The sequence below is a fragment of the Callospermophilus lateralis genome, chromosome 15 (assembly GCF_048772815.1).
Source record: "Callospermophilus lateralis isolate mCalLat2 chromosome 15, mCalLat2.hap1, whole genome shotgun sequence".
Lineage (NCBI taxonomy): Eukaryota > Metazoa > Chordata > Mammalia > Rodentia > Sciuridae > Callospermophilus > Callospermophilus lateralis.
The window spans coordinates 91,567,385-91,594,645 of NC_135319.1; the positions used below are offsets into that span (position 1 = coordinate 91,567,385).

Genomic DNA, 27,261 nt, shown 5'->3' on the forward strand with positions numbered 1-27,261 from the left:
CCACTCGGGTTTTGAGGCACCAAGGTCGCAATGGGGATGGGTCCGGCAGGCCTCCGTCGAGGGAATGGCACGCGGAGGATGGGGGTCGCCCCCAGTCCGACACAGAGGGCGTGGGGTCGGGTGCTGCAGGACCCAGCTGTAAGCACCTTGTCAGTGCTGAGGTTCCAAGACCGCTACCCTGTTCCCAGACTTTCCGTTTCATCCCCACCTTGATGCAATTCCCTTGCTGATCGATTCCGGCTTGCCAGTGCTGTAACCCACCTTCACTCGCACTCACTCAGACACTTCTCGCTAACACAGCCCCGGGCTTGATCTCTAAGGTTACAGGAAGTGCGAGGAAAGTTCGGAGGCTGGCGGCACAACTCTGCCCCGCGCCAGGTTTCCGGGTCTCCGGTGCTTCGGGAGCAGCCGGGGGCGGGGCCTCGATGGGAGAGGCGGGGCTTCCCCGCGCGCAGGCGCTCTGGCCCCGCCCCACCCCATCGAGCCGCCCGCGCTCGACTGCTCCTGACTGGCGGCTGCAGCATGGCGGCGGGGGCGGCTGGAGCTGCCGAGGCGGCGGCGGCGGTGGTGGAGGTCCGCTCGGCAGGGCAGTTTGAGGAGCTGCTGCGCCTCAAAGCCAAGTAAGCTGGGCGGTGGGTGGCGGATGGTGGGTGGTGGGAGGGAGGTCGGGCCGCGGGGTGGGCGGCCCCTTGGCGTCTGGCGGGCCTGGGCCTCGGGCCGCGCCGGCGTCGCCCGGCTCCCGAAGCCCGCCCCTCCCGGGACAGCGGGCAGGCGGCCGCCCGGCCTCACGGCGGCCCGGACCCGGGATCCCCGCCGTCTGGCCCGGGCGGCTGGGCTGGGCCGTGACTCGGCGGCGCGGGGCGGGCAGAGACCCCCGCGGAGCCTCCCCGCCGCCGCCGCAGAAGGGCGCGCCGGGCCGCCCGGGCCGCGCTCCGCCCAGCCCGTTGCCGTTTCGGCTTCCGGCCCGGCTGGGGGCGCCCGGGCTGCGCACGTGCATCTCGCCCTTGAGCGGACTGCGGAAGGAGACCCTGGGGTGCGTGGGGCGCGAGGGCGGGCAGCTGGGGTGGCTGGACCGCTGTGCAGCCCGACCCGGGTCGTGGGGGCCACGCTGTGCTGTGCTGCTGGCGCTTCGCTCCGGTGTCCCTCTCTTGGGACCCTCAACTCGGCCGCCCACCAGCGGCTAACCCCGGCAAGTGTAGTAACCGAGCCTCGGGCTCAGTGCCTGCAAACCGCTGCGGGACTGGCAGCGGGAAGCGCCCTGCGCTGCACCGTTGTGAGGAAGTTCAAGTGTGAGTTAAAACTGGTCTTTGGGGGCCGGGGGTGTGGCTTAGTGGTGGCTCTGGGTTCCACCCCCAGCACCAAAAACGAATGAAACAAACAGTTCTTTAGGCGTTTATTTCAGTTTTACCTGCGATTTTTTTTTTTTTAAAGGGGATAGATGACATTACTCATTGATGGAAGCTAGGTTCTGATTCATCCACCTAACCAACACATGTTCAGGCAGCACAACAGTGGAGGACACCAGAGGTGGCCTAATGAAATTTAATCCTTAAATAACATTTAAGGACTTGTGTGGACCTGTCCTTAAATGTTTTGAATTTACCATTACATTGAGAAGACTATTTTTTGTATGTTTCACAATCCTTAACGGGGAAAGTTCAAGTTCATATACTTTTTGGATGTATTCTTGCTTGTGGTCTGCCCTGGAGTGACCCAGTAGTCTAAATTCTTCAAGGTCACCAGGCTAAATGGGCACTTGGAAAATGAAGTGAGACATCTGGGGAAGGAGGGAACCTTTGCTGCTCTTTGTGAAAATAGAAACATTTAAGAACATTAAGTAGTATTCCATGTAACACTTTAAATGAACTTTTCAAGTCATTGCTTTTCAGTTTTAAAATTTGATAGGAATTGAGATTTTTGTCTTGGCTTAAGCCACTTACTAGATGTATATGTAAGTTACTGGAACCTCAGCTGGTTATACAATGGGGATGTTTACACATTTGCAGAGTAATTAAGAGGTTTTACCCATTTTAAAAAATACTTGAGTCTAGCATGTGATAGTAAATGGTAGTGTTAACTGCAGATGAAAAACTGAAGTAGCAGAACCTGTAAAAACAGAAAACAACTGTTGTATTGATGAAGAACCAAGATTCATTATGTGGTCTGAAATCTCGCAAGTGAGGATTTCATCCTGATCTTTCTCTAAGTGTTTTCTTTAAACAATGCATTAGGCATATTGAACAATCCATGAAGATGGAGATAATACTGTTATATATAATCCAAAAGAGGACATTATTTTGTTTGTTTCAAGTATATGTCATTATAATATTGGATGTATACATATATGATATAATATACTTAATTGATACTGAAAGTAAAGCATGATATGTGAATATCATGGCTAACTACTAACATTAAAATTATGCTTTTAGTATAGCTAAGACACTTTTATGTTTTTGTTTGTTCTTAACATCTCAGGGTGTTAGGTAATGCTATTCACAGATGTGGGAGTGCAGGGAAGTTAAACTACTCTTCAAAGCCATGTTGGTGGTGATGTAGCTGAAACTTGAATTCAGGCTTATTTGAATACTCTTTTTTTTTTAAACTCGTGTGGGCTTATAATATTACAAAGCCTAGTTACCTATTCCAATTTTTTAAAAAATGTGATCAGATTGTGATATTTTTCCCCATGGCATTAAAAATTCCTTGAAAATTTGATTTTTAGTGGCTTTATAATATTTTGTTATGACCATTAAAAAACTACATTGTTGAACATTAGATTTTTCCAGTTACTAGCTATGTAAAGTAATGGGAAATATTCATATTCATAAATTTTTGTCTTTTAATTGTTTCCTTGGAATAGGTATCAGCATATATGTGTGGAATTTCTGGAAGATCTCAGTTTTTATCAGCAAGATATGGAAGTGCTTCTCTCACCATCTTTTTTATCATTAAATATTTTGATTTTAGAAATCCTTTTGTCAATTTGGTGAAAATTGATGTACAGCTTTAAAAAATTGAGATATCAATGCACAGATCTTCATTGTCAGATGTGATGAATTTTGACAATTGTATGCATATCAGTAACCATCATTCAAAATAGGAAAATAGAACCCCAGGGGTTCCTCTAGCCCCTTCTCCAAAAATAGATCTCTTCTGTCACTGTAGTGCTCTTGAACTTTCTGTAAAAGAGTCACAGTTTCTGCCCTGTGTTCCTTCCTTCCATTCCTCCTTGTCAGTACATTTTTAATTGAGGAACTTCACATGTTTCGATTCTTCTACTGTCCAGCAAGGACACCTTAGTTCTGCAAAAGCTTGAGTCAGGGTTTATCTCAAGATGACCTTGCTTCAATTCTTTTATTTGGCTTCTTTTATTTCCATTTGAATTATGTAAGTACTGATGACAATTTCAAATCCCCACCTAGGATTTTTTGGGATATAATTTTTTGAAGCAATTTACTTTAGGGTCATTTTTATTTTTATTTTTTAAATTTTTTGCTGGGGAGTATCAGGGATTGAACTCATGGGCACTGAACCACTGAGGCATATCCTCAGCCTATTTTGTATTTTATTTAGAGACAAGCGTCTCACTGTTGCCGAGGCTGGCTTTGAACTCACAATCCTCCTACCTCAGCCTCTCAAGCTGCTGGGATTACACCCAGCTAGGGTCATCATGGTTAGGGTCATTTTTAGAGCAGATGAATCTGCTTGATTCTAACACCCCATCTAAACAAGAATCAGTTATATGGTATTTGTTTCTAGCCTATCACACTGAAGAATAACACAGATCAGGGATATTTTAGTACCCTCAACTTCAGTCATGTTCTCAAGATAAAAAAGCCTTAAAAGACTGTCTTGATGTATTGTGTCAACATGAGAATTGTAATACTAAATCAACATAGCTGAGATTTTTCTCCTTTCCTATCCTTTTTAATTTTCACCTCTTTAGTCCTGGAGCTGACCTTTATGATTGTCAATACTCGCATCATTTTAAAACTGTTAAGTATCACTGTTACTTTTTAAATGTTTCAAAGCCCATACTGAACACCTGCTCACCCTCCCCTGCTGCTGCCATCATCTGTTGAATGCAGATCATGATCTGCTGGGTGGGGGCCCCACAATATGTTCTTTGCTGCCATAGGCGGGCTTTCCTTTGGAGCCCCTCCTAGACTTTTGTTGTGCAGCCAGCAGTTCTCCCCTCTTTATTATTCCTACCTGTGATTCCTGTCCTTCAGTTTCTTCCCTTCAGCAGATGGCCTTGCTTTGTACCTGAGAGAAAAGAACTTTAAGCAGCCTGATCCCCCGCTCCTTATACATGACTTTACCCATCCTTTTTTTGAGGGGGGTGTACCTGGGATTGAACTCAGGGGCACTCTACCTCTGAGTTACATCCCAACTGTATTTTGTATTTTATTTAGAGACAGGATCTCACTGAGTTGCTTTACCTCTTGCTTTTGCTGAGGCTGGCTTTGAACTCAACAATCCTCCTGACTCAGCCTCCCGAGCTGCTGGGATTATAGGCACCCAGCTATGGCTTTACCCATTGTTTATTCCTTGGCTCTGATACAGAGGACACTGCCCCTCTCTCTACTCTGGAGGCCCTTTTCCTGCCTCCTTGCAGACCATGCATTCTCAGCTGTCTCTCTGGTCCTCAGCCTCTCCCTCTCCATTTGAATTGTCCCTGCACAAAATACGCATATGAAGATTTCCTAGTATCAAGAATTTTTTTTTAAAAGCTGATTCCTTAGATCTGTCCTTTTCTTGTGCATGGTACAAATCTCTTGAAGTAGATTTCTAGCAGCTTCTGCTTTCTTACCTTCAGTCCGCCTCTGATGCTGACTGATGTGCTTCTGTTAGTCCATTCACATTCCTCTTGGTAATGTTAGTTGCCCTTTCTTGATGCATTTAATGGTGGTTACTCCTTTTTGTGTTTTGTAGTGCTGGGCATTGATTCCAGAGACTTGTGTATGTTAGGCAAATGCCATACTGGTGAACTGTAACTTCAACCCACTCTTCCTTCTCACACCTCTCTGAGACCCTTTAACCTCCTCCTACTTCTAGGCCTCCTTTCCTTGTCCTCCACTTGGCCTGACTTGGTGTTGGTCAGCCCTGAGGTCTGACCGTGGGTCCAGTCTGCCTCCTCTGCAACATGGTGTGGCTTTTTTCCCCACCCAGACCTGTAGGTCAAATGCAGATATCTTCACTGAAAGCCCACTAGACTTCTCTCCTCCCAGGCTGACAGCTTTGTGCTAGAGTTTGAGGCCATTGCCACTTCCAGCCCTCAGTCTCTAGCCACCTTGGACTTTGCCTATTCCTGGACCGTCACTAAACCCTGCCTCTGACAGCCTCCTTATCCTCCCTGTGCTTCCACTTTCCTCACATGGGCCTGCTCTTTTCTTACCTGTTATCTCATTGGCTTTTATAGTGCTGGGTTCAATTCTCAGCACTTCATAAATAAATAAATGAATTAAAGGTCCATCAACTAAAAAAAAAAAAAAAAAAAAAACCTTTCCCCTCAAACATCGGTTGTCCTTGGTTCTTTCCTCTATGTAACTTTTTTCCCTCAATTTTTTTTTTTTTGAGGAGGATAGTGTTTGAATGTAGCATCCTATAAAACTAAATTAATTTAGGTTGAATATGAGGATAGAAATAAAGATAGCTATTTTTTGCCACAATTATTTTGTATGAAAATGATTAAGAGGCTGGGATTGTGGCTCAGCGGTAGAGCGCTTGCCTAGTACGGGCCGGACCTGGGTTTGATCCTTAGCACAACATAAAAATAAAGGCATTGTTTTGTGTCTGTCTACACCTAAAAAAAAAAAAAAAAAAATTAAAAAAAAATGATTAAGGTAGATATGCATTTAGGCTCTTAAGAACATAGCCAGCAATTTATTAATCCGCTATTCTGTCTGTTCATACTAAACTACTTAGAAAATCATTTGTGGTATAATATTAAAATTATAAGAGGCTGTTTTTGTAAGAGACATTTTTGTTTTTTTGCTTTCAACATTTTATTGTTATTCCTATGGTCACAATCATACCCCCTTTTCCACACAATACTATGTATAAAAAAAAATAAATATGTTAATAATGATATTCACAAACATGGTGCCCCTAATACAGAAATTCCTTAGGAGTCTGAAAATAGAGTTGATTTATGTACCTATTAATTGAGATGGATGGACATTCAGAACCACATTATGCAGGTTAGGTTTTTTTGGGGGGAGGGGGGCGACTGGGGATTGAACCCAGGAGTGCATAACCACTGAGCTACATCCTCAGCCCTTTTTTTAAAATTTTTTATTTTGGGGCGGGGTTGTGACAGTGGTAGAGTGGTTGCCTACCACGTGAGGTACTGGGTTCAATTCTCAGCATCTCATATAAATAAATGAATGAATTAAAGGTCCATCAACAACTAAACAAAAATTTAAAAGTTATTTTATTTTATAATTTTGATCAGTCTTGCTAAGTTATGGAGGCTGGCCTTGAACTTGATCTTCTTGCCTCATGCCTTAGCCTCCCAAATTGCTGGGATTACAGGCATGTACCCCATGCCTAGCTACATGGGCTAATTGTTAATTTAAGAAATATCATTGACTTGAAAATTCATCCTAAAGGGTCTCAGGCTGTGCATAATGTTCTTGAATTCAGTCTGCTTATAATATACCAAAATCCTACAGTATTAAACAATTTAGGCAGTTCTTTTAAAGGTTTTATTTTTGTAGTAGTATTGGTCTACATCAGTATTTACTTATTTCCAAAGTTAATATAATTTTTAAGAAGTTTGTTTCATTAACTCACAGGTCCCTCCTTGTGATCCATTTCTGGGCACCATGGGCTCCACAGTGTGCACAGATGAACGATGTAATGGCAGAGTTAGCTAAAGAACACCGTGAAGTTTCATTTGTGAAGGTATTGTTTTCAGTGTTATGTGTTTTATGTTGTGGATTTGACTAGATTTTATTAACTAATACAAAGGAGTGTTGTGGAATTCCAAATATTTATAAGTAGCATTGGGATATTTGCAGTAGATTATAATTAAAACTCTTAAAGTCACTTTGCATTTCTCAAGTTAGTATAGAAATCACCACACTTTCCCTGGTATATTTGGATGGGAAGTATAAGGTTGGGCAAAGGCAGAGTTATTTGAGAGAAAGGGCAGGTGAGATAATTCTCTGGATAATTGTGGCTTTAGGATAGTTAAGGTATTAATCAGACTTAATTCATGGAAAGGCTGGGTGGGATGTGGAAAAGGCTTCCTGAAGGGTCTGTTCAGGTTGCTGTAGCCTGGGGAAAGAATGAAATTGCTATCCTGGACTGGGTAAATGCAAACTTGTGGAAGCTGAAAATCTAACCTGTCCAGGATGCAGAGGAAAGGGAAGCCAGGCAGTCTCTTCCTTACCTCCCTTTCCTCACCTTTTGATGCTGGGCATTGAACCTGGGCTACCACATACTGTGCCTCTGAGCTCTGCTCTCAGTCCCCTCCTTTGGTTTTTATTCTGGTTTTGTGTGGTTTTGCTTTTGAGCAGACAAGTACTAGGAAAATGATAGTTTTGACTGTGGGTTAGCTCACTTGATTTAACACATTTAATGTTGTCATTGAGGAGTTGGTACTGATTTAGGCATCAAGGCTAAAATATGAGTTGAGAATAATGAATTATTGGGAAGGCAGGCATATGTGTTCAGAAGTCTGAATCCTTAAGATTCAAAGCAAGCAGAAAAACCAAAGCCTTGTTTTTTAAAACCAGAATTTCTGAGTTCAGACTTCACATAAACAAGTATACCCACATGTAGGCTTAAAAATGAAACGAACTATTTGAATGCCTCTTTTTATGTGAATGGAAAACACAGAATTCTATATAGTTGGTGATAATATTTTCAGACAGTTTCTGTAAGATGTTGGCTTTAAATAGGTATTGTACTCTGATGGCTCAAAAATCCAAACAGTGTATGCTTCTCACCCGTGTCTTGCCTATCAGCTCTGTTGTCCCTTCCCATATGTAACTGCTTACATTAATTTTGCATGAACCCTTCCAGTGTTTCTTTATGCATATGGAACAAATATGAATATAATAGTCAGCTTTTTAAAATTTAAGGACTTATTTAAAATTCCAACGAAATGTGTAATGTAACCTTAGGATGTAACCCTAAAATGTCCAATATAAATAATAGAAGGGGACATTAAAGCTGCATGTTTGGTCAGTGATAAAAGATAATGATTACCAGTGAAATGAATGATTAAACATCCAATCGTAAGATTAATCAAGATGATGGTAATTGTTTGAAGTCTGCTTTATGTGTATAGTGTTACTGGTTTAGGTAACACATTGTTCTCAGCTGCCATCTGAATGATTTATTTAAAATGACTATAGAATTACTGCTCACATTGGTATCAGAGTTGGTAGTGAGATTTTAAGTTGTTCAAGTGCTTAAGTGTCTCAATGAGCCAAGATTGGAAGCCCTGGGTGTTGCTGGGTTATTGGGGCACCTGAGCCTGACTGCCCCTGTGGGGTGACAGCAGTGCCAGGTTGCTCATTCTTTTAAGAGCCACCACTTTGCAGAAACTCATTCTGTGGTATTTCACTAGATATTGAGGGCAAATGTAACTTGCATGGAGTTTGTAAAGTAGGTAGTTAAAAGGCAGTTACTGAACTACAGTGAACAAATAAGAAGTGAAATATTTGAGAAACCATTGGCCTTTTCCAGTAAGAGTCATGCAGTTCATTTTGAAACAGCTTTCTTTTGTTAATAGGGGCTTCTAAATATTTCTAGATTACAGGACTAATGTTCTGCTGCCTTTATCTGTGTCTCTTTTGAGACAGAGTCTCAGCATGTTGTCCAAGCTGGTCTCTAATTCCTAGGCTCATGTGATCCTCCTGCCAAAGCCTCCTCAGTAGCTGGGACTCCAGGGCATGCTGCCCAGCTTCCCTGTCTGTGTCTTCTAATGTGATTTGTTCATTTTTTTTTTTTTTTAAAGATAATACAGTAGTTTGGCATTTTTGACTTGTAAAATGTAGGGATTAGTTCATTTTTGTCAGTGAGATTTACAGTCACTTAAATAAGTGATCTTTTTACAGAGTCATTTAAATAAGGTGCTGTCAGACTTAGGTGCCCTGACAACCCAAGTAGCTCCAAGGGCTTCCAGTCCTTGGCTCACTGAGACACTTAAGCACTTGGAACAACTTAAAACCTCACTACCAAGTCTGATACCACTGTGAGCAGTAATTCTATAGTCACTTTAAATAAATCATTCAGATGGCAGATTGTAAGGTCCTCTGACTGCCAACAATTTCTTATTTTGTAGAAGAGAATAAAAATATCACCTTAGAAAAGTTAGTTGTGAGAAGGGAAAACATATGGAAATGGTAGGAGACCTTCAATGTTACTCAAAATTACATATAAGAGGTTGTGAGGGGAAAGAGGGAGGGAAACAAGGGAGAGAATTGAACAACAGCAGAGGAGGTAGAGAGGGAAGATGGGAGGGGAGGGGAGGGAAGGGGGGATAGTAGGGGATAGGAAAGGTAACAGAATACAACAGTCACTAATATGCCATTATGTAAAAATGTGAGTATGTAACCTATGTGATTCTGCAATTTGTATTTGGGGTAAAAATGGGAGTTCATAACCCAATTGAGTCAAATGTATGAAAGATGATATATCATGAGGTTTGTAATGTTTTGAACAACCAATAAAAAAAAAAAAAGAAAAAAAAAAGTTGTGCAGTTTTGGTGTGAATGTTGAAAGGCAAGGCTTTCACACTCACTGTCTCTGAGCCTCTTATTGTCCTGATGAAGACTAGGAAGTGCACTGATGCCCCCTGGGTGCCACAGCTGTCTAGGATGGGTGGTCCTCCAACTGCCTGAATGGCTACTGTTACCTGGTTGGAATCCTAAGGTGTGGGCCCTCCAAGGTCTTAGAGGACAGAGATGAGTTGTTTCTGTTGTATAGAAACCTTATGTTTATTCAGAATAGAATTAAAAACATGTCAGATGTCTTTCCTTTTCAAATAAAAGATTTTGTTAGTACTTTACCTAAAATGTGCATATACATTTATCAATTAATTAATTGATAGAATCTTTCAGAATATGGTATCTGGCAGAGGAGGTGAGAAGGAGGAAGTAGTACATGGTGATGAACAAGTTGAGTGCTGCTGGGTATATCTGAGAAACAAATCAAATGGATCTGAAAATGGATTTTTCCCCTGTGGTTCTCTTTTATCATATAATGCACTGTACTACAAAATTTCCCCAGATCAGACTTAGCAGTTGGCTGATTGGTTAGTTTTTTATGCTGTTGTGTTTCATTTAATATTGTTTGTATAATAACTGCTCTACTTATGTCTGATGTACATTATAATTTAAGGTAAAAAGTTAAAGGCATTGAGGAGTTAACATACTGAAATATGTATTTTTTTCTCCTTAAAAAAAGAGGAATCTTTACAGTTTTATTTTTAAATATTTTGAAATAGGCAACTAACTTAAAGATACAGTTCACAATGTCTAGTTTCTAAATGTCTGTACAATCCCGATGTGAAATGGTTCTAATGATATAGTACCTGTTATTGAGAGGATATTGAGTCAGTACATGAAACATTTGGAACTGTGTCTGGCCTAGAGTAAATTGTGGCTGTGAACTGTAACTGTCATGCCAGTCTTTGGTGACCCTGCTAAATTGAAGTGAAATAGGGAGAATTCCCCACCTCTGGATTAACCTCATGCTTCCCTGACTTCATTCCTTCTCATGCGTTGAACCTGGGCTTGGTGAGAAGAATCCAGGGCTTAAGGTTCTTGGAGTAGAAGCAAGTGGTTTCCACCAGGGAGATTCAGATTTCATTCTGAAAGTGTTCATGTTTGTTTGGTCTCAAAGGCACATGTAAATCCAGTTCTTAAAGTGTTATCTTTTTGATTGTAGTAGAAGAAAAGTTAACTGTGATATAGTGGAAAGAAGCATAGGTTTTATGGTTTCTCAGCTCTGCCACTTATTTTGTTTGTTTGCTTGTACTAGTGGGTAGAGATCTCAGGAATGCTCTACCACTGAGCTACACCCCCAGCTCTTTTTTATTTGTATTTTAGACAGGGTCTTGCTAAGTTTCCAAGGCTGGCCTGGAACTTGTGATCCTCCTGCTGCAGCGTGCACACTGTGCTTAGTTCTACCACTTATTAACTGTGTGTCTGTGGACACAGGTTACTCCGTGATCTTCTATATTAGTCAGGGTTCTCCAGAGAAGCAGCCTGTAGGATATATGTATACAGAGAGAGCTGTATGAGAGGGGATTTACTGTGGAAATCTGCTCACCTCGTCATGGAAGCCAAGAAGCTGCACCACCTGCCCTCTGCAAATTGAAGAAGCCAAGAAGCTGCTCTGGTCTGAAGGCCCAAGAACTGAGGAGCTGATGGTGTGACTCTATAGTTTGGGGCCCAAAGCCTAAGAACGTGGGGGTCACTGGGACAAGTGCCAGAGGCCAGAGAACCTGGGATTCTGATGGCCAAGGGTTGGAGATGGGTGTTCCATGACTTTGCCTTTTCTTTGCATTTTTGTTTTATTTGGGGCTTTAGCCTATTATGTGGCCCTCACACATTGTGAGGGTAGATACCCCTTCCTCAGTCCATTGATTTTAAATGCCAGTCTCTTCAGAAAATACCCTTGCAGACACACCCAGAATAATGCTTTATTAGTTAAATTTTATTTCCTATAGGTATAATGTGAACCCAGTCAAATTGATGTCTAAAATTAATCACACCTCCTCTTTACCTTCCCAGCTTTAAAGCTAGGGTGATAATGTGCTGTATACCTTTCAAAGTAGTAGGCTACAAAAGGGTCATAGTTTATAGTAGGCTATCTATGAAAGGTAGCTATTGTTAGTTATCTTTTGAGTTCTTTTGACTGCAGATCATTTAAAAATATTTATTTGTGATTAAAATTGTTACATTGTATTAGATCCAATATTTTCAAAGATTTTTCATGTTGAAAAGGGTTTAAAAAAGCAAAGAGAGAAACAGTGCTGGGGATTGAACCCAGGACCTTGTGCTTGCTTGCCAAGCACTCTACTGCTGACCTTCATCCCCAGCCCTGCAGAGGTCTAGGACTTTAGGTGCCTTTGACATTCTGGAGGATGTTGTGCCTTTTTCTGTATTCCTATTCCTTGTTCTGTAGGAATTGTTTGTTACCGTTACCTTAGATTTGTTTTCTGGGAGCTGATTTGAAGGGAGGCACTTGTGGTGATCCTTCGACTTCAGTAGGAACAGCAAGTGATTTGCTTCAGGAAGAGCTGTCTTAAGACCTTGTAGGAAACCAGTAGGAAAATCAGAAGAGATCAGATTTTGAAAGCATGTAGGAGTTTGTACGAGTCGGATGCTGCCTATATTTTTCTGATCTAAGACCACGCTGCCTCTTTCCTGCATGGCATTGCTTGGTGATGGGATGTCTGTCTCTTCTGTTAGACTCCAGTAGTACAAGGGTAGGAACCTTTATGGCACTCGGCACGATACCCAGCATGTGGTGGGTGCTCCACAGATGGTGGCCGAAAGGAAGGGCTAATGAGCCGAAGTGACACTGCACATGCCCTTGTTTTCAGCCTCTCTGGCATTCTTGTTCAGAGTGCAGAATTGCATGTCTTAAAGAGAATGGTGCACACATTTCTAAAATTAAAGAAAAAGTGTGTTCTGAACAGCTGTCTGAGAAAAACTTCATCTTTTTTTGCAACTTTTTCAGATTATTGAATGGTTGATGTTAATTTAAGATACAGAATGCATTTTTAAAATTGGAAATTAATTAAAAATATTGTTGCAAAAGGGTGCTCTAAAGAGATAAAACAAGATAGTGGAGCAGCACCTAAAAATGTGTAAGGTAGAAGGCATAGATCACAGACAGATGGCTGCCTCCCTCTGCATTGAGTTTCAATCTAATGGAAATCACCTGACTGGTAAAGCTGTAGATAAAAATAGTATTCCAGGCCCAGTGGAGATATCTCACTCTTGAAGAAATTCAGTGTATATATTTTAAGCACTTTTTAACAATTTATCAATAAATTTTATTTCCTATAGGTATAATGTGAATGTAGGTTTTTATTGGTTTCAAAAAGTTTATATTAAATTGACAGTCCTGTGAGATAAAAATATATCTTGGTTTTTCTCAAAGTATAGTTTATAAAGACCTACATAAATAGCTTATAGTAATTGTGTTCTAATTATTTACAAAATTGTGTTTCTAAATGTTCTTCATATCCACGTTGTCAGATATCACATTATATCTTGTTGAGGAGCCTCAAGGAAATCATCAGACAGAGTATAATCATCTTACAGTGAATTTCCATGTATGAATAGACCTGAAGCAAGTAACTTGGCAAGATATCTGCCTAGTGTCCAGCAGCCTTGTAGGAGTTAAAAGTAAAATTTATCAGACATCAATAGTTTATTGAAGAAATACTCCTTTTGCTTCATAATTTGCAGAAGGCTGCAACTGTCAGTCATGATGTACTGCCTCTTGAAATTAGTCAATAGAGCAAACAGCAAGAATTGCTGTGGGCAGAAAATAAGCACTGTAATCATGACATAACTGGGGTCAGTGATTTATGGATTTCAATATAGTAGTAGCTGCATATGATTGAAAATTTACTAGGTCACTAGTGCACCAAAAATTTTATTCACAGCCTCCAGGCATCTTTTGAAATGTGCAACAAAATAAAAACCTCTGAACCTGTTTTGACACTGCAGACTCCGTGGATGGCATGCCAGCCCAGTGAGTCTCATTTCAATGTAAATGTGTCGTAGACTTTTCTACCATACTCTTAAAAACGCCAGCTACTTGGAGGGGTAATACAAGTGAAACTGATTTACATTTTGAAGCAGTAAAAAAAGGACCTTGTAATAATCAAGCTTACATTCTTTTTTTATTTTAAAGTTGGAAGCTGAAGCTGTTCCTGAAGTATCTGAAAAATATGAAATTATTTCTGTTCCCACCTTTCTGTTTTTCAAGGTAAGGATAAAGGGTGGTACAAGAACATCCATCTCTAGTGGGCCATTGGACTGTCCATGTTGGTTCCTTTTTACTCTTTCTGGACCCCTCAACATGAGGCATTTGGTTTTTCCTGGCCTTGCACTTTCCCCAGTGGTCTTATTGTTTGCCCTGATGCTGATGAGAAGGGCCAGAGAGAAAAGCCAGGTGGTTACTTCTTAACCAAAGTACAGACCCTTGGCTGCAAATTGTAATGTTCCCTTGTGTTGAATCAGAAGTTGCTTGTTTAGGGCATGTGCGTAAACATTATGAAGCATGTAGCTGGTTCTAGCTTGATTGATGATTTTTAGGAAGCAGAGGCAAATCTTTGCTTCAGGGTACCCACGGTATTACCATAGTTCTTCAGATACTTCATACTTAGTAATAGATGCATCCCAGCTAGTGTGGGGGAAGATCTTTTTGGATGGTTTGACTGTGGTGGTGCAGTATTTTCATCACACATTCTCAATAAAAGGGCTCATGTATTTCTAAATTGAATGCCTTTCAGGCAGTTGGTAATCAGGTTTTTATTTCTCTAGTAACAGTGTTGACTTGTTTAAAAATTGACTAGAACTATGTATGTACTCGCTATAATTTGAGTCTAAAATCTCTCTGATGAAGGAATGCCACATGTATTCTAAATGACATTTTAAACTTTAGAATTCTCAGAAAATTGACCGATTAGATGGTGCACATGCTCCAGAGTTGACCAAAAAAGTGCAGCGACACGCATCTAGTGGCTCCTTTCCACCTAGTGCTAATGAGCATCTTAAAGAAGATCTTAACCTTCGCCTGAAGAAATTAACGCACGCTGCACCCTGCATGTTGTTCATGAAAGGAACCCCTCAAGAACCTCGCTGTGGTAAGAAGCTGTGCTTGAGATATGGTGTAAGCCATGCAGGTGCTTTGCCAATGTAGGGTGCAGTTGGGGTGGACATCTTTTGCTTCTGTTCACGTGCTTGTAGAAAACCAGAAAGGTTCTGATTCCCAGGGGCATCAGACAAGTAGATGAGAAGAATTAGTTTGCGTTGTAAACTCGGAGAAGGTTGGAACCAGAAGGGGTCCTAGAAATTATCTAATTCAGCACCTTGTCTTATCCATGTAGATGGGAAGTTGATTCAACCAGTAGCGGAGTTGAGATCAGGTTCCTGCTGCCATGTTGCTGTCTCTGTTGATGGGCCTTTGGCCTGTGTAGTTTTGCTCTTAACAGCTTCTTTCTTGACCACCTCCTTTTCTTCACTCATCAGATTCAGTAATTTAAAAATCTGCAATATTTTCATAGTGTTCGTGGGCCTGTGTTGTGTACTCTTGCCTTCCCTGTTGTTGATGTCTAATGATTGCATTATTTGCCCATTGCTGTCATTTCCAATTTATAGCTGCTAGTCATTTAAAGACTCCCAATTCTTGGCTTATAGTACCCTTATTTTCTATACACATAGATGCTCATAATTGTGTCCTTAAGTAAGTTTTAGAGTTATTTGACCCCTCTGGTATTGGGTTTATGTTATTTTCTTTTTACTGTGCCTGGTACAACATTATTATGCTTCATAATTGAGCATTCAGTGACTTTTGATGATGCTATTGAGACTCTTAAGAGTATTTGTTTCAACTACACAGGAGGGAACTTATTAAGATAGGTGGCAATAAAATTGAGGATGTAATTGATATGGTTTCTACATGTCCAATGTGACTTTATAAAAATAGCCTAGCTTCCAATATAAATTTCAATTTTAAATTCTTCCCTATATGGTTATCAAATTATATGTTAAGTTATGAAAAAGTCTACTTTTAATGGTAAAGTTTCAAGATAAATTCTGTTTTAAAAGTTGAAGAAATGATTCTTTTATTTCTTAGTTCTACCTAAAAAAATTTCCTGGTCAGTGTCTTCCGTTTCAGGTGATACCTTCTCCGAAGGGACTACAGGTAACCTGGTCTGTCTCAGGATTAGCTAAGGCAGCGACAGATGTGTTGCATGAAAACCATTTCTGGCAGTTTATGAGCCCACCTAATATGAGGACTCACGTCAGTCTCATGGATTTTATTCAGTACCTTCATTCCAGTCAGAAGGGCAGTATAACTGGCTATAAAATATGGGCGAACCTGTCTGCTAGTTTTTACATAGCAAACCTAATGCTGTGTTCTCCTTTTTGGGATCTGAATGATGACTTGGTGAAACTGGCAAATGGCAAAAACCAAAGCTGGGGGAAGGGATAGGGATGCTCAGCCAGAAGAGGAAAGGGTGTGCTGGAAGAGTGATGGGCATGGTCAAGTGAGTGAGCTTCATTTGGCCCTTCTTAGTAACTGGGCACAAGTAACTACCCCCATTTCCTTCTGGGGGTGTTGGGGTAAAGTCAGTCTTGGAGGGCCTTTTCAATGTAGATGTTATATTCAAGCAAATTAGAGGTAAACTTAGAAATACTCATTTTTCTTCACTTCATTAAACTTCATTTATGTTGTATTAACTGACATTTAAAAGATTACACAAATAAAAAATCAAAAAGTTTTAACACATTTTAGAGCAATCTGAAAAACACAGCATTATAGATATTTAGGGAATGAAATAAGTAACTAGGGAATTTAAAGGAAGGTTTTTAGATGCAGATGGTGTAACAGTACAGTTTCTTCTGTTCTAAGGCTTGTTTTATTCTTTACAACTTTGTAACTCCATTTTTAAAGGGCTTTTCTGTTTCCTGATATTTTGGGTGTTGTCTTTTCTACCCAGCAAATAGAGTGAGCAGATTGCCTTAGGGCGTTGGTTCTAATAAAGTGTCTGCTTAGGATACTTAGAAAGCATTTCCTTTGTGTCTGAGCCCTGCTGCTTCCTTCCCTGGCTCTTTTTCCCCTTTTTGTGTGCTTTGCTGCATAACTTCATCCTGAAGCTGCTTTCTTTTGGGAGCGTAAAGCCTTTCCCTCTGCTGTCTTTTTGAGCCTGCCTAGAAGAGAATTGTTTTTGCTCCTTTGTTAGCACCTCAGAGAAGAAGTGTAGGTGAGCTCCTGTAATTAAAAACCAAGTTTTTTTCACCTTGTGAATTCAAGTGGCCACTCTCCTGGTTTGGCAGAGTTCGCTTTGAAAGTACTATGCTTTAGTAACACCGTTTTGATGTCCACTGTAGACTATGGCTACACTTGATTTTTAAATTGATGGCCCCCATCTCCCTTTCTGAAAGTCAGAAAACCATGAATAAATAACATTTAAATTTGAATCCAGGAAGCTGGAAAAGCCATTTCTGGAGCCTGTCCCTGGCTCCCATGCAGGCCACAGCTCTGCTTTCTCATCCTTTGCTGTGGATTCTGCCTGTAGAATCCTGTGGTGTATCATGAGAGAGCCTCAGTTGTCAAAGACTTGGTTGTCCCTGTTCTGTGCAGCTCGGGAGGATAGAGAGGACACTTAGGTGTGAAGGAAGAGATTCTAGAAGCACTGAGATGTCTGTCTTCTTAAACAGAATTGTTAGGTCTTAGAGCAAGTTAATTAAGTAATTGGGGAGTTCTTACAGCTGTTGAAGTTAGACTTGTAGCAAAGCAGGTGTCTGACCATAGAAATTTCTCCTGCAGTGAGAGTCATCTGCCTTGATTCAGTCACAAAAGCATATTGCAGAACTATTCTTTAGGGGTTTATTGTTAGATAGTTATTAAATGTGGCAGTTAGGTGTATTACTCATGTCATGAGTAGACATGACTGCAGATAGAAATGGTGACTTTGTGGCAGTTGTTTTTTTTTTTTTTTTTTTTTTTAAGTATGTTTATTTCTTGCATGCATTTTTCTTCAAATTGTTTAAATATTTTGTCATTAGAATAAAGCTTTCTTACTACTTTATCCATAAGGAAAACATTTCCAGTCTACCACTTTAACCCTTAAAAATGAAATACTACCAATCAATCTTTCTAGTCTGCATGTAATTGCCTAAAGCTAAAATAAAGCTCTTTCTCAGCCAGTTACAGTAGAAATGAGTTAATATATTGGCAGCAGAATAACCATCAGCAATCAGCCGTTAGCTGTTTACTAATGAACTCCCAGATGAATGAAAAAATTTCAGAATCAGTGTTTTACTGCAGGCTGTACATGAACTTAACACTTCTGTTGTAGGAAAAGAACTTATAGCTGTACAAATAAATACTAGTGCTTCATCTTCAACTGTAGATCTGGAAAATGAAGCTCAGTTGTAGATCTGTTTTAATACTAAACATGCTTTTGGGTGATATCAGGTTAAGCTTATCTTTCAGTTAATCTTAGGCTGAATATTATGATTCGATTTGATTTGATTTGAAAATAATTGCAAATGCTGTTAAGTCTTATAGGAATTTTGAATCTGAAGAATAGGTTATTTTCTAGTGAGTTACGACTATGTTTGGAAAGAAGAATGATGAGATGTGAAAGCGTAGGGTGGCTCAAACTAGGAAAAAAGATTGGTAAGAATTAGTTTATGGAAAGAAAAATATCCTTTTTTCAGACTGGACTAACAGGTTTATAAAAGACTGATTCACACTCTTATTCTTCAGTACTAATGTTATAATAAGATGATGATGTCAAGAAAGTACAGAACAGAAATGTGTCACAAAAGTATAATAAAATCATGGAACATAAAATTGTCACTACAGTGTAGCAAAGAAATTACATTACACACTTTAGGGAATGTAAATAGTTTTAGAAAAGAAACTGTCAAGTGATGACATGAGATGAGAAAGAACACTGTCAATCTATTGACAGTTCATATATAATGACAGAGAAGATGGCTTTAAAATCCAATGTGCTGTGCCAGTTTCAGCCTGAGAGAGAAGATGTCCCTCCTTGATTTCTCATCTGTCCTTAGAGAGTTGAGGACTGAGAACTGCTCAAGTGGGCACTCAGGAAGCAGGAAAGTGGCAGTGGAAGTACACAGCTGGGTTAAAAATAACTGCTGTCTTGAGTTTTTCCTCTAGCTAGAGCTGACTCTCCTCCACTCTCAGCATGGAGAGTGGGAGGGGCTGTTCAGAACGTCCCAGTACTGGGAGGTGGCTGTCCAGGGCCTTCCGCCCTGCGGTGGATGAATGGTGCCAGAGCTTCAGAGCTCTCTGCTCTTTAGCCACTAAATATCCTTCCACAAAAAATGTTCCTAATGGTAAGAGCAATTTTGATTAATACACATCCATTTTTTTTTTAAAGCTTCCAGTTGTGTTAAAGAGTTAAGTCATATCTGAACATGTGTGGTTCAAGGTCAAATGAGAGTTTCTTGGGATGTATCTTCTCTTCACAGATTATTCAGCTGTACCAGCTAAATCACTGGCAGAATAAAGGCAGGCATCTGTGTTCACTGGGTGATATGTACTCTCAATTAATTTATAATTGTGTTTATGTATATGAGAGACATGCTAAATTCTTTGTTTTCTTTTTCTGTATGCAGGTTTCAGCAAGCAGATGGTGGAAATTCTTAACAAACATAATATTCAGTTTAGCAGTTTTGATATCTTCTCAGATGAAGAAGTTCGGCAGGGGCTCAAAACTTACTCCAATTGGCCCACCTATCCTCAGCTCTATGTTTCTGGAGAGCTCATAGGAGGCCTTGATATAATTAAGGTGAGGATTGAGAAATCTGTACCTTGTAAAGAAATTCCATTTAGAGCATACTTATAATTAGTCTAAAGTACACACGAATCTCTGCATTTACTAATATCAATTTGGAATAAAAGTGTCTCTGAATAGGTAATTGATCAGTATTATGGTGTGATGGAGATTTATGTCATAGTAAAGGTTTCTTAAACTGATGTGTATGTTATGTTTATTTCAGGAGCTAGAAGCATCTGAAGAACTAGATACAATTTGCCCCAAAGCTCCCAAATTAGAGGAAAGGTAAGTGTTATAGAAGTTTCACAGAGTCTACTCTTACTTTAAAAATATTTTTAAATCCTGTTTTTACATTGCTTTTTCTTTAAAGAAATCAAGGATTTGATGTTTGCCTGCCAGGGGTCATTGTTTGCTGTCAAACTAGTTATACAGACTTGGGAAACTCTAATTTGAACTGGAGAAGCATTAGCAACAGTTTAGTGATTGTTTAGATATTCTTTGCTCTTCTGGAAAGTCATGGTTTAAGGTGGATTAACCAAGTTTTCTTCCCTCCCTGCATTTGGAGCCAGGATCCTGTTATTTGGTTGTTGCCTGAGGACGTCAACACAGCACTCTTGTTTAGAACCCTGAGTGTGTGCAGTGTGAGAAGCTGATGTTCCGTATGTGTTAGACTTCCCATCAGACCTTGGATACATCTCATTGCCTTTCTAACTATGACACCTTAAAATCCAGCAGATTTTGGAGCTGGAAAATTTTTCTCTATTTTATGGAGGATCTCAGTCAACTTTAGAAGAAACTCATAGAAATTTTGGACTTTGATATGTAGGGAGAATTAAAGGGACTTTTATTCAGATACAGATGGATTAATGTAGAGGTTTAAAAAGGAATTAATTTTGAAATACATCAAGTCAGCCATTTGCAGTTGGGCTTGAGTTTGTAAAATAAACCTCCCTCTTAAAGTTTTCTTATCATTTAATATTTTGAAAATTTCTGATAGTGTTTAATAATAAATACCTTGTTCATTTGCGCTTGAATAGTAAAGTGGTCCTCCATGGGTAGTAGGACTGTATTAATGCTCCGTGGGTGTCCATTTGACCCTTACTGCCTGTTTTCTCACAGCCAGCACCCTTCCTGCCTTTTTTTTTTTTAAGTTTTATTTATTTTTTTTTAAAATTTAATTGCCCTTCTTGCCTCTTAATGAGAAAGTGGTGTCCTTTTGTTGACCACACGTCCTCACTTGTTCTTTCCTATAGTGTGGTGACGCCCTTGGCTTGTGGCAGTGGTAGCCTCTGAAGACAGCTGTTCTTTTATGTCTAGATTTACTGTTCAGTACCCATTTTCTTTCTCAAATAGATCCTCATTGCTGTTTATGCTCTTCTGTGCACTGGACCTTCCGTTTTCTGAATGTACTGCTTCTAAATCTCCTGTGCTTTAGACATAGACAGTAACTGGCCAGGATTATATAGACCAGCAGAGTTTAGTGTATTTTGAATAGTAATTTAAAGAGTACCTCATGAGCAGAGTTTGTGGGCTTGTGACGTGTTTTGACAGTACAGAGTGGTCTGGGTGAGTGATTCGGGCCAGCGTCCTGTTTCTGCATTTGCTGCTGTGTCTGAGAATGGGCTAGACTTCATTGGAGGTGAGATGATGTGGCCGTGTTCATGATCTGTGCATTTCTTTGTGACTTTTCTGTAGAGAGATTTTGGGCTGTGGATTAATTACCCTGTGGCACCAATGGAGTGAGAATATGGTGGTGTGACCCATTGTCTCCACGCTGACTTTTTCTGAGATTTGTGTGACTAAACTTTGGGGCTAACTACAGATGATTAAAGTTCCTGACAGGAGTTAGGTTATTTGGTTTGAAAGGTGGTATAAAGTCATTATTGCATTGGTTTTTTAGCAGCTAGCATTAGTCGATGTTCTAGGATTTAATGCTTTCATCCTCTAGCCTGCCCTGTGAGCCTTAGGAGTACAGAATTCTGCAGAGTTGTGAGACATAGGGCTCGTGGATCTAGTTCTGGAAATTCTGCCCGATAGATGAGCCCCCTATTGAATAATTCCTTCCTGACTTGGTTATTATTATTATTTTTTTTTTAGTACTCTGAGTTGATGGGCTTAAATTGCAACTTAAAGGAACATTCGTTGCCTAGGAAGCCATATTGTGTTTTACAGTGGCTCAGGGAGAGCGTGAAATAAAGGAAAATGTCAGTGCATTTGCTTGTTTAATACCACTCAAAGCTGTGAACTATCATCCTGCTATCCCTCAAATACGCATGTTACTCATGATGCAGAGCAAAAGTGGTGTTTAATAATTGAGCTGAGCCATTTTATATCAATTTTCTCTCTTCAGGCTTAAAGTGCTGACAAATAAAGCTTCTGTGATGCTCTTTATGAAAGGAAACAAACAGGTAAAGAACTCAAAAATGGTTTTATTTGTAATTTCTTTTGATGTTAACATCTGCAACAAGGGGACAGTTAAATCTTCTTTTCCTAGCTTTAGCTAATGAAGCTGTAGCAGTATCAGGAAGTTATCCAGGCCTTAATTGGTGCTTATGGAGATCAAGCAAAGTAATCTACATTTTGCTTGACTTTATCATCAACATCTCAGCAGGGTGCATTTCTTTCTGCTGCCAAACTTTGTCAGCTTACGTGGTCAACACTATTTTAACACTTGCTGGTCTGCTAGTTGCTGTCCCATTACCCTTTGTTTGAGTGTGTGGGCTGCTTTGGTGTACTTTGTGCGAGGAAGCTGGTAGTGCTTGGGTTCTTACAGTACAAGTGTCCATGGTGGGAAACAAATACTGGCTTTGGTGTGTGTGCTCCTCATATGTTTGATGATTGAGTAATTCTCATTTATAATGAGATGGTTCTTGTAGTATTTTTGATGAAAATACATATTAACTTTGCATCATTTTGAATATCAAGTTTGATAGATCACTCCCACGGATGGCTTGAGTAAAACTAATTAACTTTTGGATTGGGATTAAGATGGTTATTTCCCCAGACTAGCCGTTGCATTTATATTGTATTTTACTGGTTTTGTAGCAATTGAATCTCTCTTAAATTTCCTGAATTCTCAGCCAGTCATTAGGATAGGCAAAGCTGAACAGGGTTTGGCTTACATTGGAGGTGTGGAAACTACCACTGTGCTAGCTGAGGCTGACAGAGTGAGGAAACTGCCCAACACATAGGACAGGACACCTTGGGCAGGTGACTCAGCCATAGAAAGCTGCTTTGCCCCTTGTAAATGGGCTTCACAGGACTGTTTTGAGAGTCAGGTCACCATAAGGAATATGAAAGCTAATATTACAAATATAATGAAACTCATTAGTTAACACAACTAATTAGTTAATATAACGAAAGTAGGAATTTTTAGCATGTTGAAATCCATGCTATGTTAGGATCTAGAGTCTTTCACTGGTTCAGGGTATTTGTTAAAAATAAATGGAGGAAATGAATAACTCCTAGTAATGATAAAGCGGCATCCCCCCCCCCTTTTGAGATTATTTAAAGTAGATTTTTATTCTCAACACTCTTTTTTTTTCTGGAAGCCCAGAAAGAATTCATACATTTCAGAAACACTATTGTTGGAACTTTTAAAATGTTTTATGTGTATCAATTTTTTTCCACAAAATTGTTAGGATTTGGGGTCCTGTGGCATGAAAAAAAAGCATAAGATTTCCATAACCACCCCCAAAATTTGATGCCATATAATGTAAAGATAAATTTTTAAAATGGGGTCAAAGTTGGGAACATGACAATGATTATTTTAGTTATTGCAGAAAGGTTAAGTGTGTTCAGATAAATCAAGTAAGAAAGAAATTCTCTAGAAGGTCTAGACTTGATTCAGGCACCTTCTAACCACACAGACCATGAGCCACTAAAGCACATGTCACCTTATGAGGCTGCATGCCTGAGTAGGTCTATGGGCTGTGTCTGGGAAGATGTCTAGAGGGTCAGTGCTTGAACTCGGCTATGAAGAGTCACGGGAGCCGAGCAAATGTAGTGGCCATGACATTGGACAAGCGCTGCATTGATTGACAAAGCATTAGCTGCGATCATGACAATTGGGACATATAAAAAAATGTAATTTTTTAAATTTAGGAAGCAAAATGTGGATTCAGCAAACAAATTCTGGAAATACTGAATAGTACTGGGTATGTAAATCTTGTTTTCAAATGGTGTATTTAAAAAATTCTAACTTTAGTTCTGCCACTAATGCTTTTCAGTTTTAATGTCTGGATTTGTTAATACTTTTAAAATCTATTTATTTTTGCTATAATGTTTTTTGAATGCTTTAACTTAAGACCAAAGTAGAACTTTTTGGGCCAGTGTTCTCACCATGCATAAATATAGACAGGGAGAATATTATAGGTTGTTTTAAAATTTTCTTTTAAAAAAGTTGTACTTTCTAAGCAACACATGAAACTGATGGGCACACATAAGGTCCATCACCAGGATCTGAGAGGGGTCCAGTTGAACTTACATTGCAGCACCTCTTCTTCTGATGTGTTCCGTGGTGAAGCTGCCAGGTGAGAACACTGCCGTTGACTTCTGTGGTTCAGAACAAAACCACTTACCTGGAGATACGTAGCAAATATTCTGTTGGGCTTGTCAGATGCTTCTGCTTACTTTTACTTCTCTTCCTTGTTTCACAATTGCTTTTTTAAAAAAATTATAATTTGTATTTAAATCATAGCTTTAAATAGATTATATTAGCCTACCCTATGAAGTTACAGGGAAGGTAATCTTAAATACTTCAACATTCTTTAGCAGGATTAAAAGCATAGACTGAATGTAATGTTAGAGGCAAAAAGAAAAATGGTTAATTTCTTCAAATTATTGTGGCATTTTATAAAGGAAAATATGGTCAAGTTAGCGTAATTAACTACCTCAGGCCCACTCTGTCTTCCCCCTTTTCCTGGGCCTGGAGGGGAGGCTGGCTGGTTTTTGGTCATTTTTTAATGACCCCTTTCTTTGTTATTTACGAACATTTTTCTAACCCTGGGTCTGACCCTTTATTGTCTAGAGAGAGATCCAGGTAGATCTGTGTCCTGTGGTGATTTGTTCTTTGTCATCCCTGGCAGAAGTGAAACAGTTTCCATTGGCCTAGAAGTTAGGGCATTTTGTTAGCAATATCTACTTTTCTTGACTATTTTTAAAACACCAAATAGGTCTTATAATTTTTTTCTTTTACAACTGTATTTTCTGTTAAAATGTTCTCTCCTTTTTGTAGTGTTGAATATGAAACGTTTGATATATTGGAAGATGAAGAAGTAAGTTCTGGGGTTTGTGTTTTGTTTTTTGTTTAGCTTTCATTGTAGGATGTTGTAGGAAGGTTTCAGGATCATGTTTTTTCTTTAGGTTCGGCAAGGATTAAAAGCATACTCCAATTGGCCGACATACCCACAGCTGTATGTGAAAGGGGAGCTTGTTGGAGGATTGGATATTGTTAAGGTAAGGACTCTCTATCCACTACCCTCCAGCACTGCTAAGTGGGACACGTTTGAAAACCATCATTGCACACTGAATGGAAACTTTGGGGTTGTCGGACTCCTCTTTTCTCCAGGCTCATAGTCTGCCTGTTCTGGACTAGTACTTCTGTTTTGGAGTGTATAATGTCTCATCCTTTTCATAGTCTCTGCTGCTTCAGACTGTTCTCATCCTCTCCTTCCTGGATTAGCGATTTCCTTCCCTGTTGCTCTGGGCCTTCTATAGAACCTCGTCAGCTCCCATCCAGCTGCCAGCCAATATCCAAACTCTCGCTTGGCATTCAGCGAGCCCTAGACTGTGGCCAGGCTTAAGAAAAACATAGTGCACTAAGTCCATAGAGCTTTTTTCCATATTTTCCTGCTTTTCAGCATTTCTTCACCTTTGTGCCCTTGATTTTGGATTTTCTTTCATAGTCTGTAATTAAACTTGTTTTCTTTATCCTGTAAAACTCACTGGTCTGTAAATGTCTGGTTCCCTCCAGCTAGAGACATTTGCTCTTACTCCTGAAATTTTTGTGCCTCTTTTTATGTTGTCATCATTTTCTTCCTGCATTTTCTTTATCCTCCCTCATTTGTTCATGGTGCGTGAAGATGAGGCAGGAGCCTGGAGGCCCAGAACTGGCCCTGCCCTGCGCACCACAGTGGCTGCAGATCACTGGCCTCAGTCAGATGTTATTACTCTGTAACTGTTGGATGGTAAGCATGTTGAGAGGTTCCTCTTGTACTCTCTGAATCCCTTCTGATGCTCTGTGTACTTTAGGAGCTCGGCAAGTGATTGATGGGTAGACTAATTTACTTTTTGGCTTGTTGGATATAACTTTTCGTACATTCAATGTCTAGAACTTAGGACAGCCCTACATCTAGCACCTGTGTGCTGCACAGCTCTGTTGATTAGCCCACAACAATAAAGGGAACCTGCAGCTTTGACACCCTGAAACCTTCTACCCTGCTGCTGCCACTCTGGGAGGTGGCTGTGGTAGGTCAAGTGGAGGGCCAGCTGGAATACTGGTTCCTGAGAAGCTGGGACTGTCACAGAAGGCTGGCTGCTGAGCTTCTTCCAAGGCCCAGACTACCCTCAGGCCTTCCTCCTGCTTGCTTTGTTAGCAAGTCTTCTCAGTCAGATCTCTGACTTTGAAGTGGAAGACAACTAATAAGAAGTGCTACTTCTGGTCATATTGTGAAGGGAAGGTTTTTAGCATGCACTTTCATGACGTGGAGGAACCCCATCCCAGCTGAAATGGCACTAGTGCACGTTTACAAAGCCAGGGCTTTTGAGCACCTTGACTGTGGGGCCTTCATATGGAGGTTGCATCTGTTCTGGCTTCTTTTCTTGCTGAGTGCTGCAGCCATGATGGCTCTGAAACACATCAGTGAGGTAATTTTGCTGATCTCATTCCTGGAGGAAAAAAATGTTTAACACTAGCTTTTGGATAACCCTAAAGCAACAAAAATAGACCTACATTTTTCATTCTACATGCTTGCATGCGTAAACACACACAGGGCCATCTGCACCTGCGGTTTTCCATATACAGATTCAACCAATGGAGGATTGAAAAGTATCTGGGGAAAAAAAGCATCATATTGATCACGTCTAGACTTAGCCCCCGTTGTCGTCATTCTCTAGACCATTCAGCACAGCAGCTGCTTATATAACACTTCTTTGGCATTAGGTATTATCTGGAGATGACACAGGTCGCATGGGAAGGTGTGGGTGGCTGTATGTGAATACTGTGCAGTTCTGTGCAAGGGACTCGAGCATCCATGCTTTCTGGGAGTCCTGGAACTGCTCCCCTGTGCATACCAAGGAACGGCTATATTCGGTTTTTGTGACATAATGTTTAGTTTAAGAATGTTGAAAGACTTGGGGTGTAAATGCAATAGGAGTTCCTTTTTGTTCTCAGATGTTGATGAAAGCTGTGACTTGCAAAGATGTTTTCATTTTTTATATGTGCATTTACATTATTGTTACTTTTTTTTTATTTTTAGGAACTGAAAGAAAATGGTGAATTGCTGCCTATACTGAGAGGAGAAAATTAACAAGTGTGGTGCCCAACTATTATAAGAAATATTTAATTACAGTGGAGCAGTTCATGATTTAGTCCTCAGAAATGGACTAGGAATAAAAAATGCTTCTTACTCAGTTATGCTTTGTGCATTTCACAAGGTTGTACTAAATAAATATATGTTACATTTTTTCCACCAAAAATAGAATGCAATAAACATCTTCAATTAAAATAA

The 27,261-nt window shown here is 40.1% G+C and overlaps 1 protein-coding gene across 3 annotated transcripts; it reads left to right on the forward strand.

The window, feature by feature from the left end:
* Positions 1 to 477: 477 nt before the first annotated feature.
* Glrx3 (glutaredoxin 3) lies at positions 478 to 27,261 on the forward strand. Of its 3 annotated transcripts, none has more exons than XM_077105383.1 (11): positions 478 to 620; positions 6,804 to 6,912; positions 13,900 to 13,974; positions 14,653 to 14,854; positions 19,371 to 19,543; positions 19,755 to 19,816; positions 21,882 to 21,939; positions 23,636 to 23,688; positions 24,768 to 24,807; positions 24,896 to 24,988; positions 27,010 to 27,261. In XM_077105383.1, exons 1-11 carry the CDS (start codon positions 523 to 525, stop codon positions 27,058 to 27,060), a joined length of 1,014 nt encoding a protein of 337 aa, XP_076961498.1. In that variant the 5' UTR covers positions 478 to 522; the 3' UTR covers positions 27,061 to 27,261. The 3 variants fall into 3 exon arrangements, with proteins under 3 accessions (XP_076961498.1, XP_076961500.1, XP_076961499.1); XM_077105385.1 differs by lacking the exon at positions 478 to 620 and adding an exon at positions 966 to 1,033; XM_077105384.1 differs by lacking the exon at positions 478 to 620 and adding an exon at positions 1,209 to 1,289.

Bases quoted from the DNA above. Each gene is read 5' to 3' on its own strand.
- Glrx3 (XM_077105383.1), top strand. From the start codon at position 523: ATGGCGGCGGGGGCGGCTGGAGCTGCCGAGGCGGCGGCGGCGGTGGTG. The intron at 19,544-19,754 runs GTGAGGATTGAG...TGTTTATTTCAG, and splicing joins GAGGCCTTGATATAATTAAG to GAGCTAGAAGCATCTGAAGA. The intron at 19,817-21,881 runs GTAAGTGTTATA...TTCTCTCTTCAG, and splicing joins GCTCCCAAATTAGAGGAAAG to GCTTAAAGTGCTGACAAATA.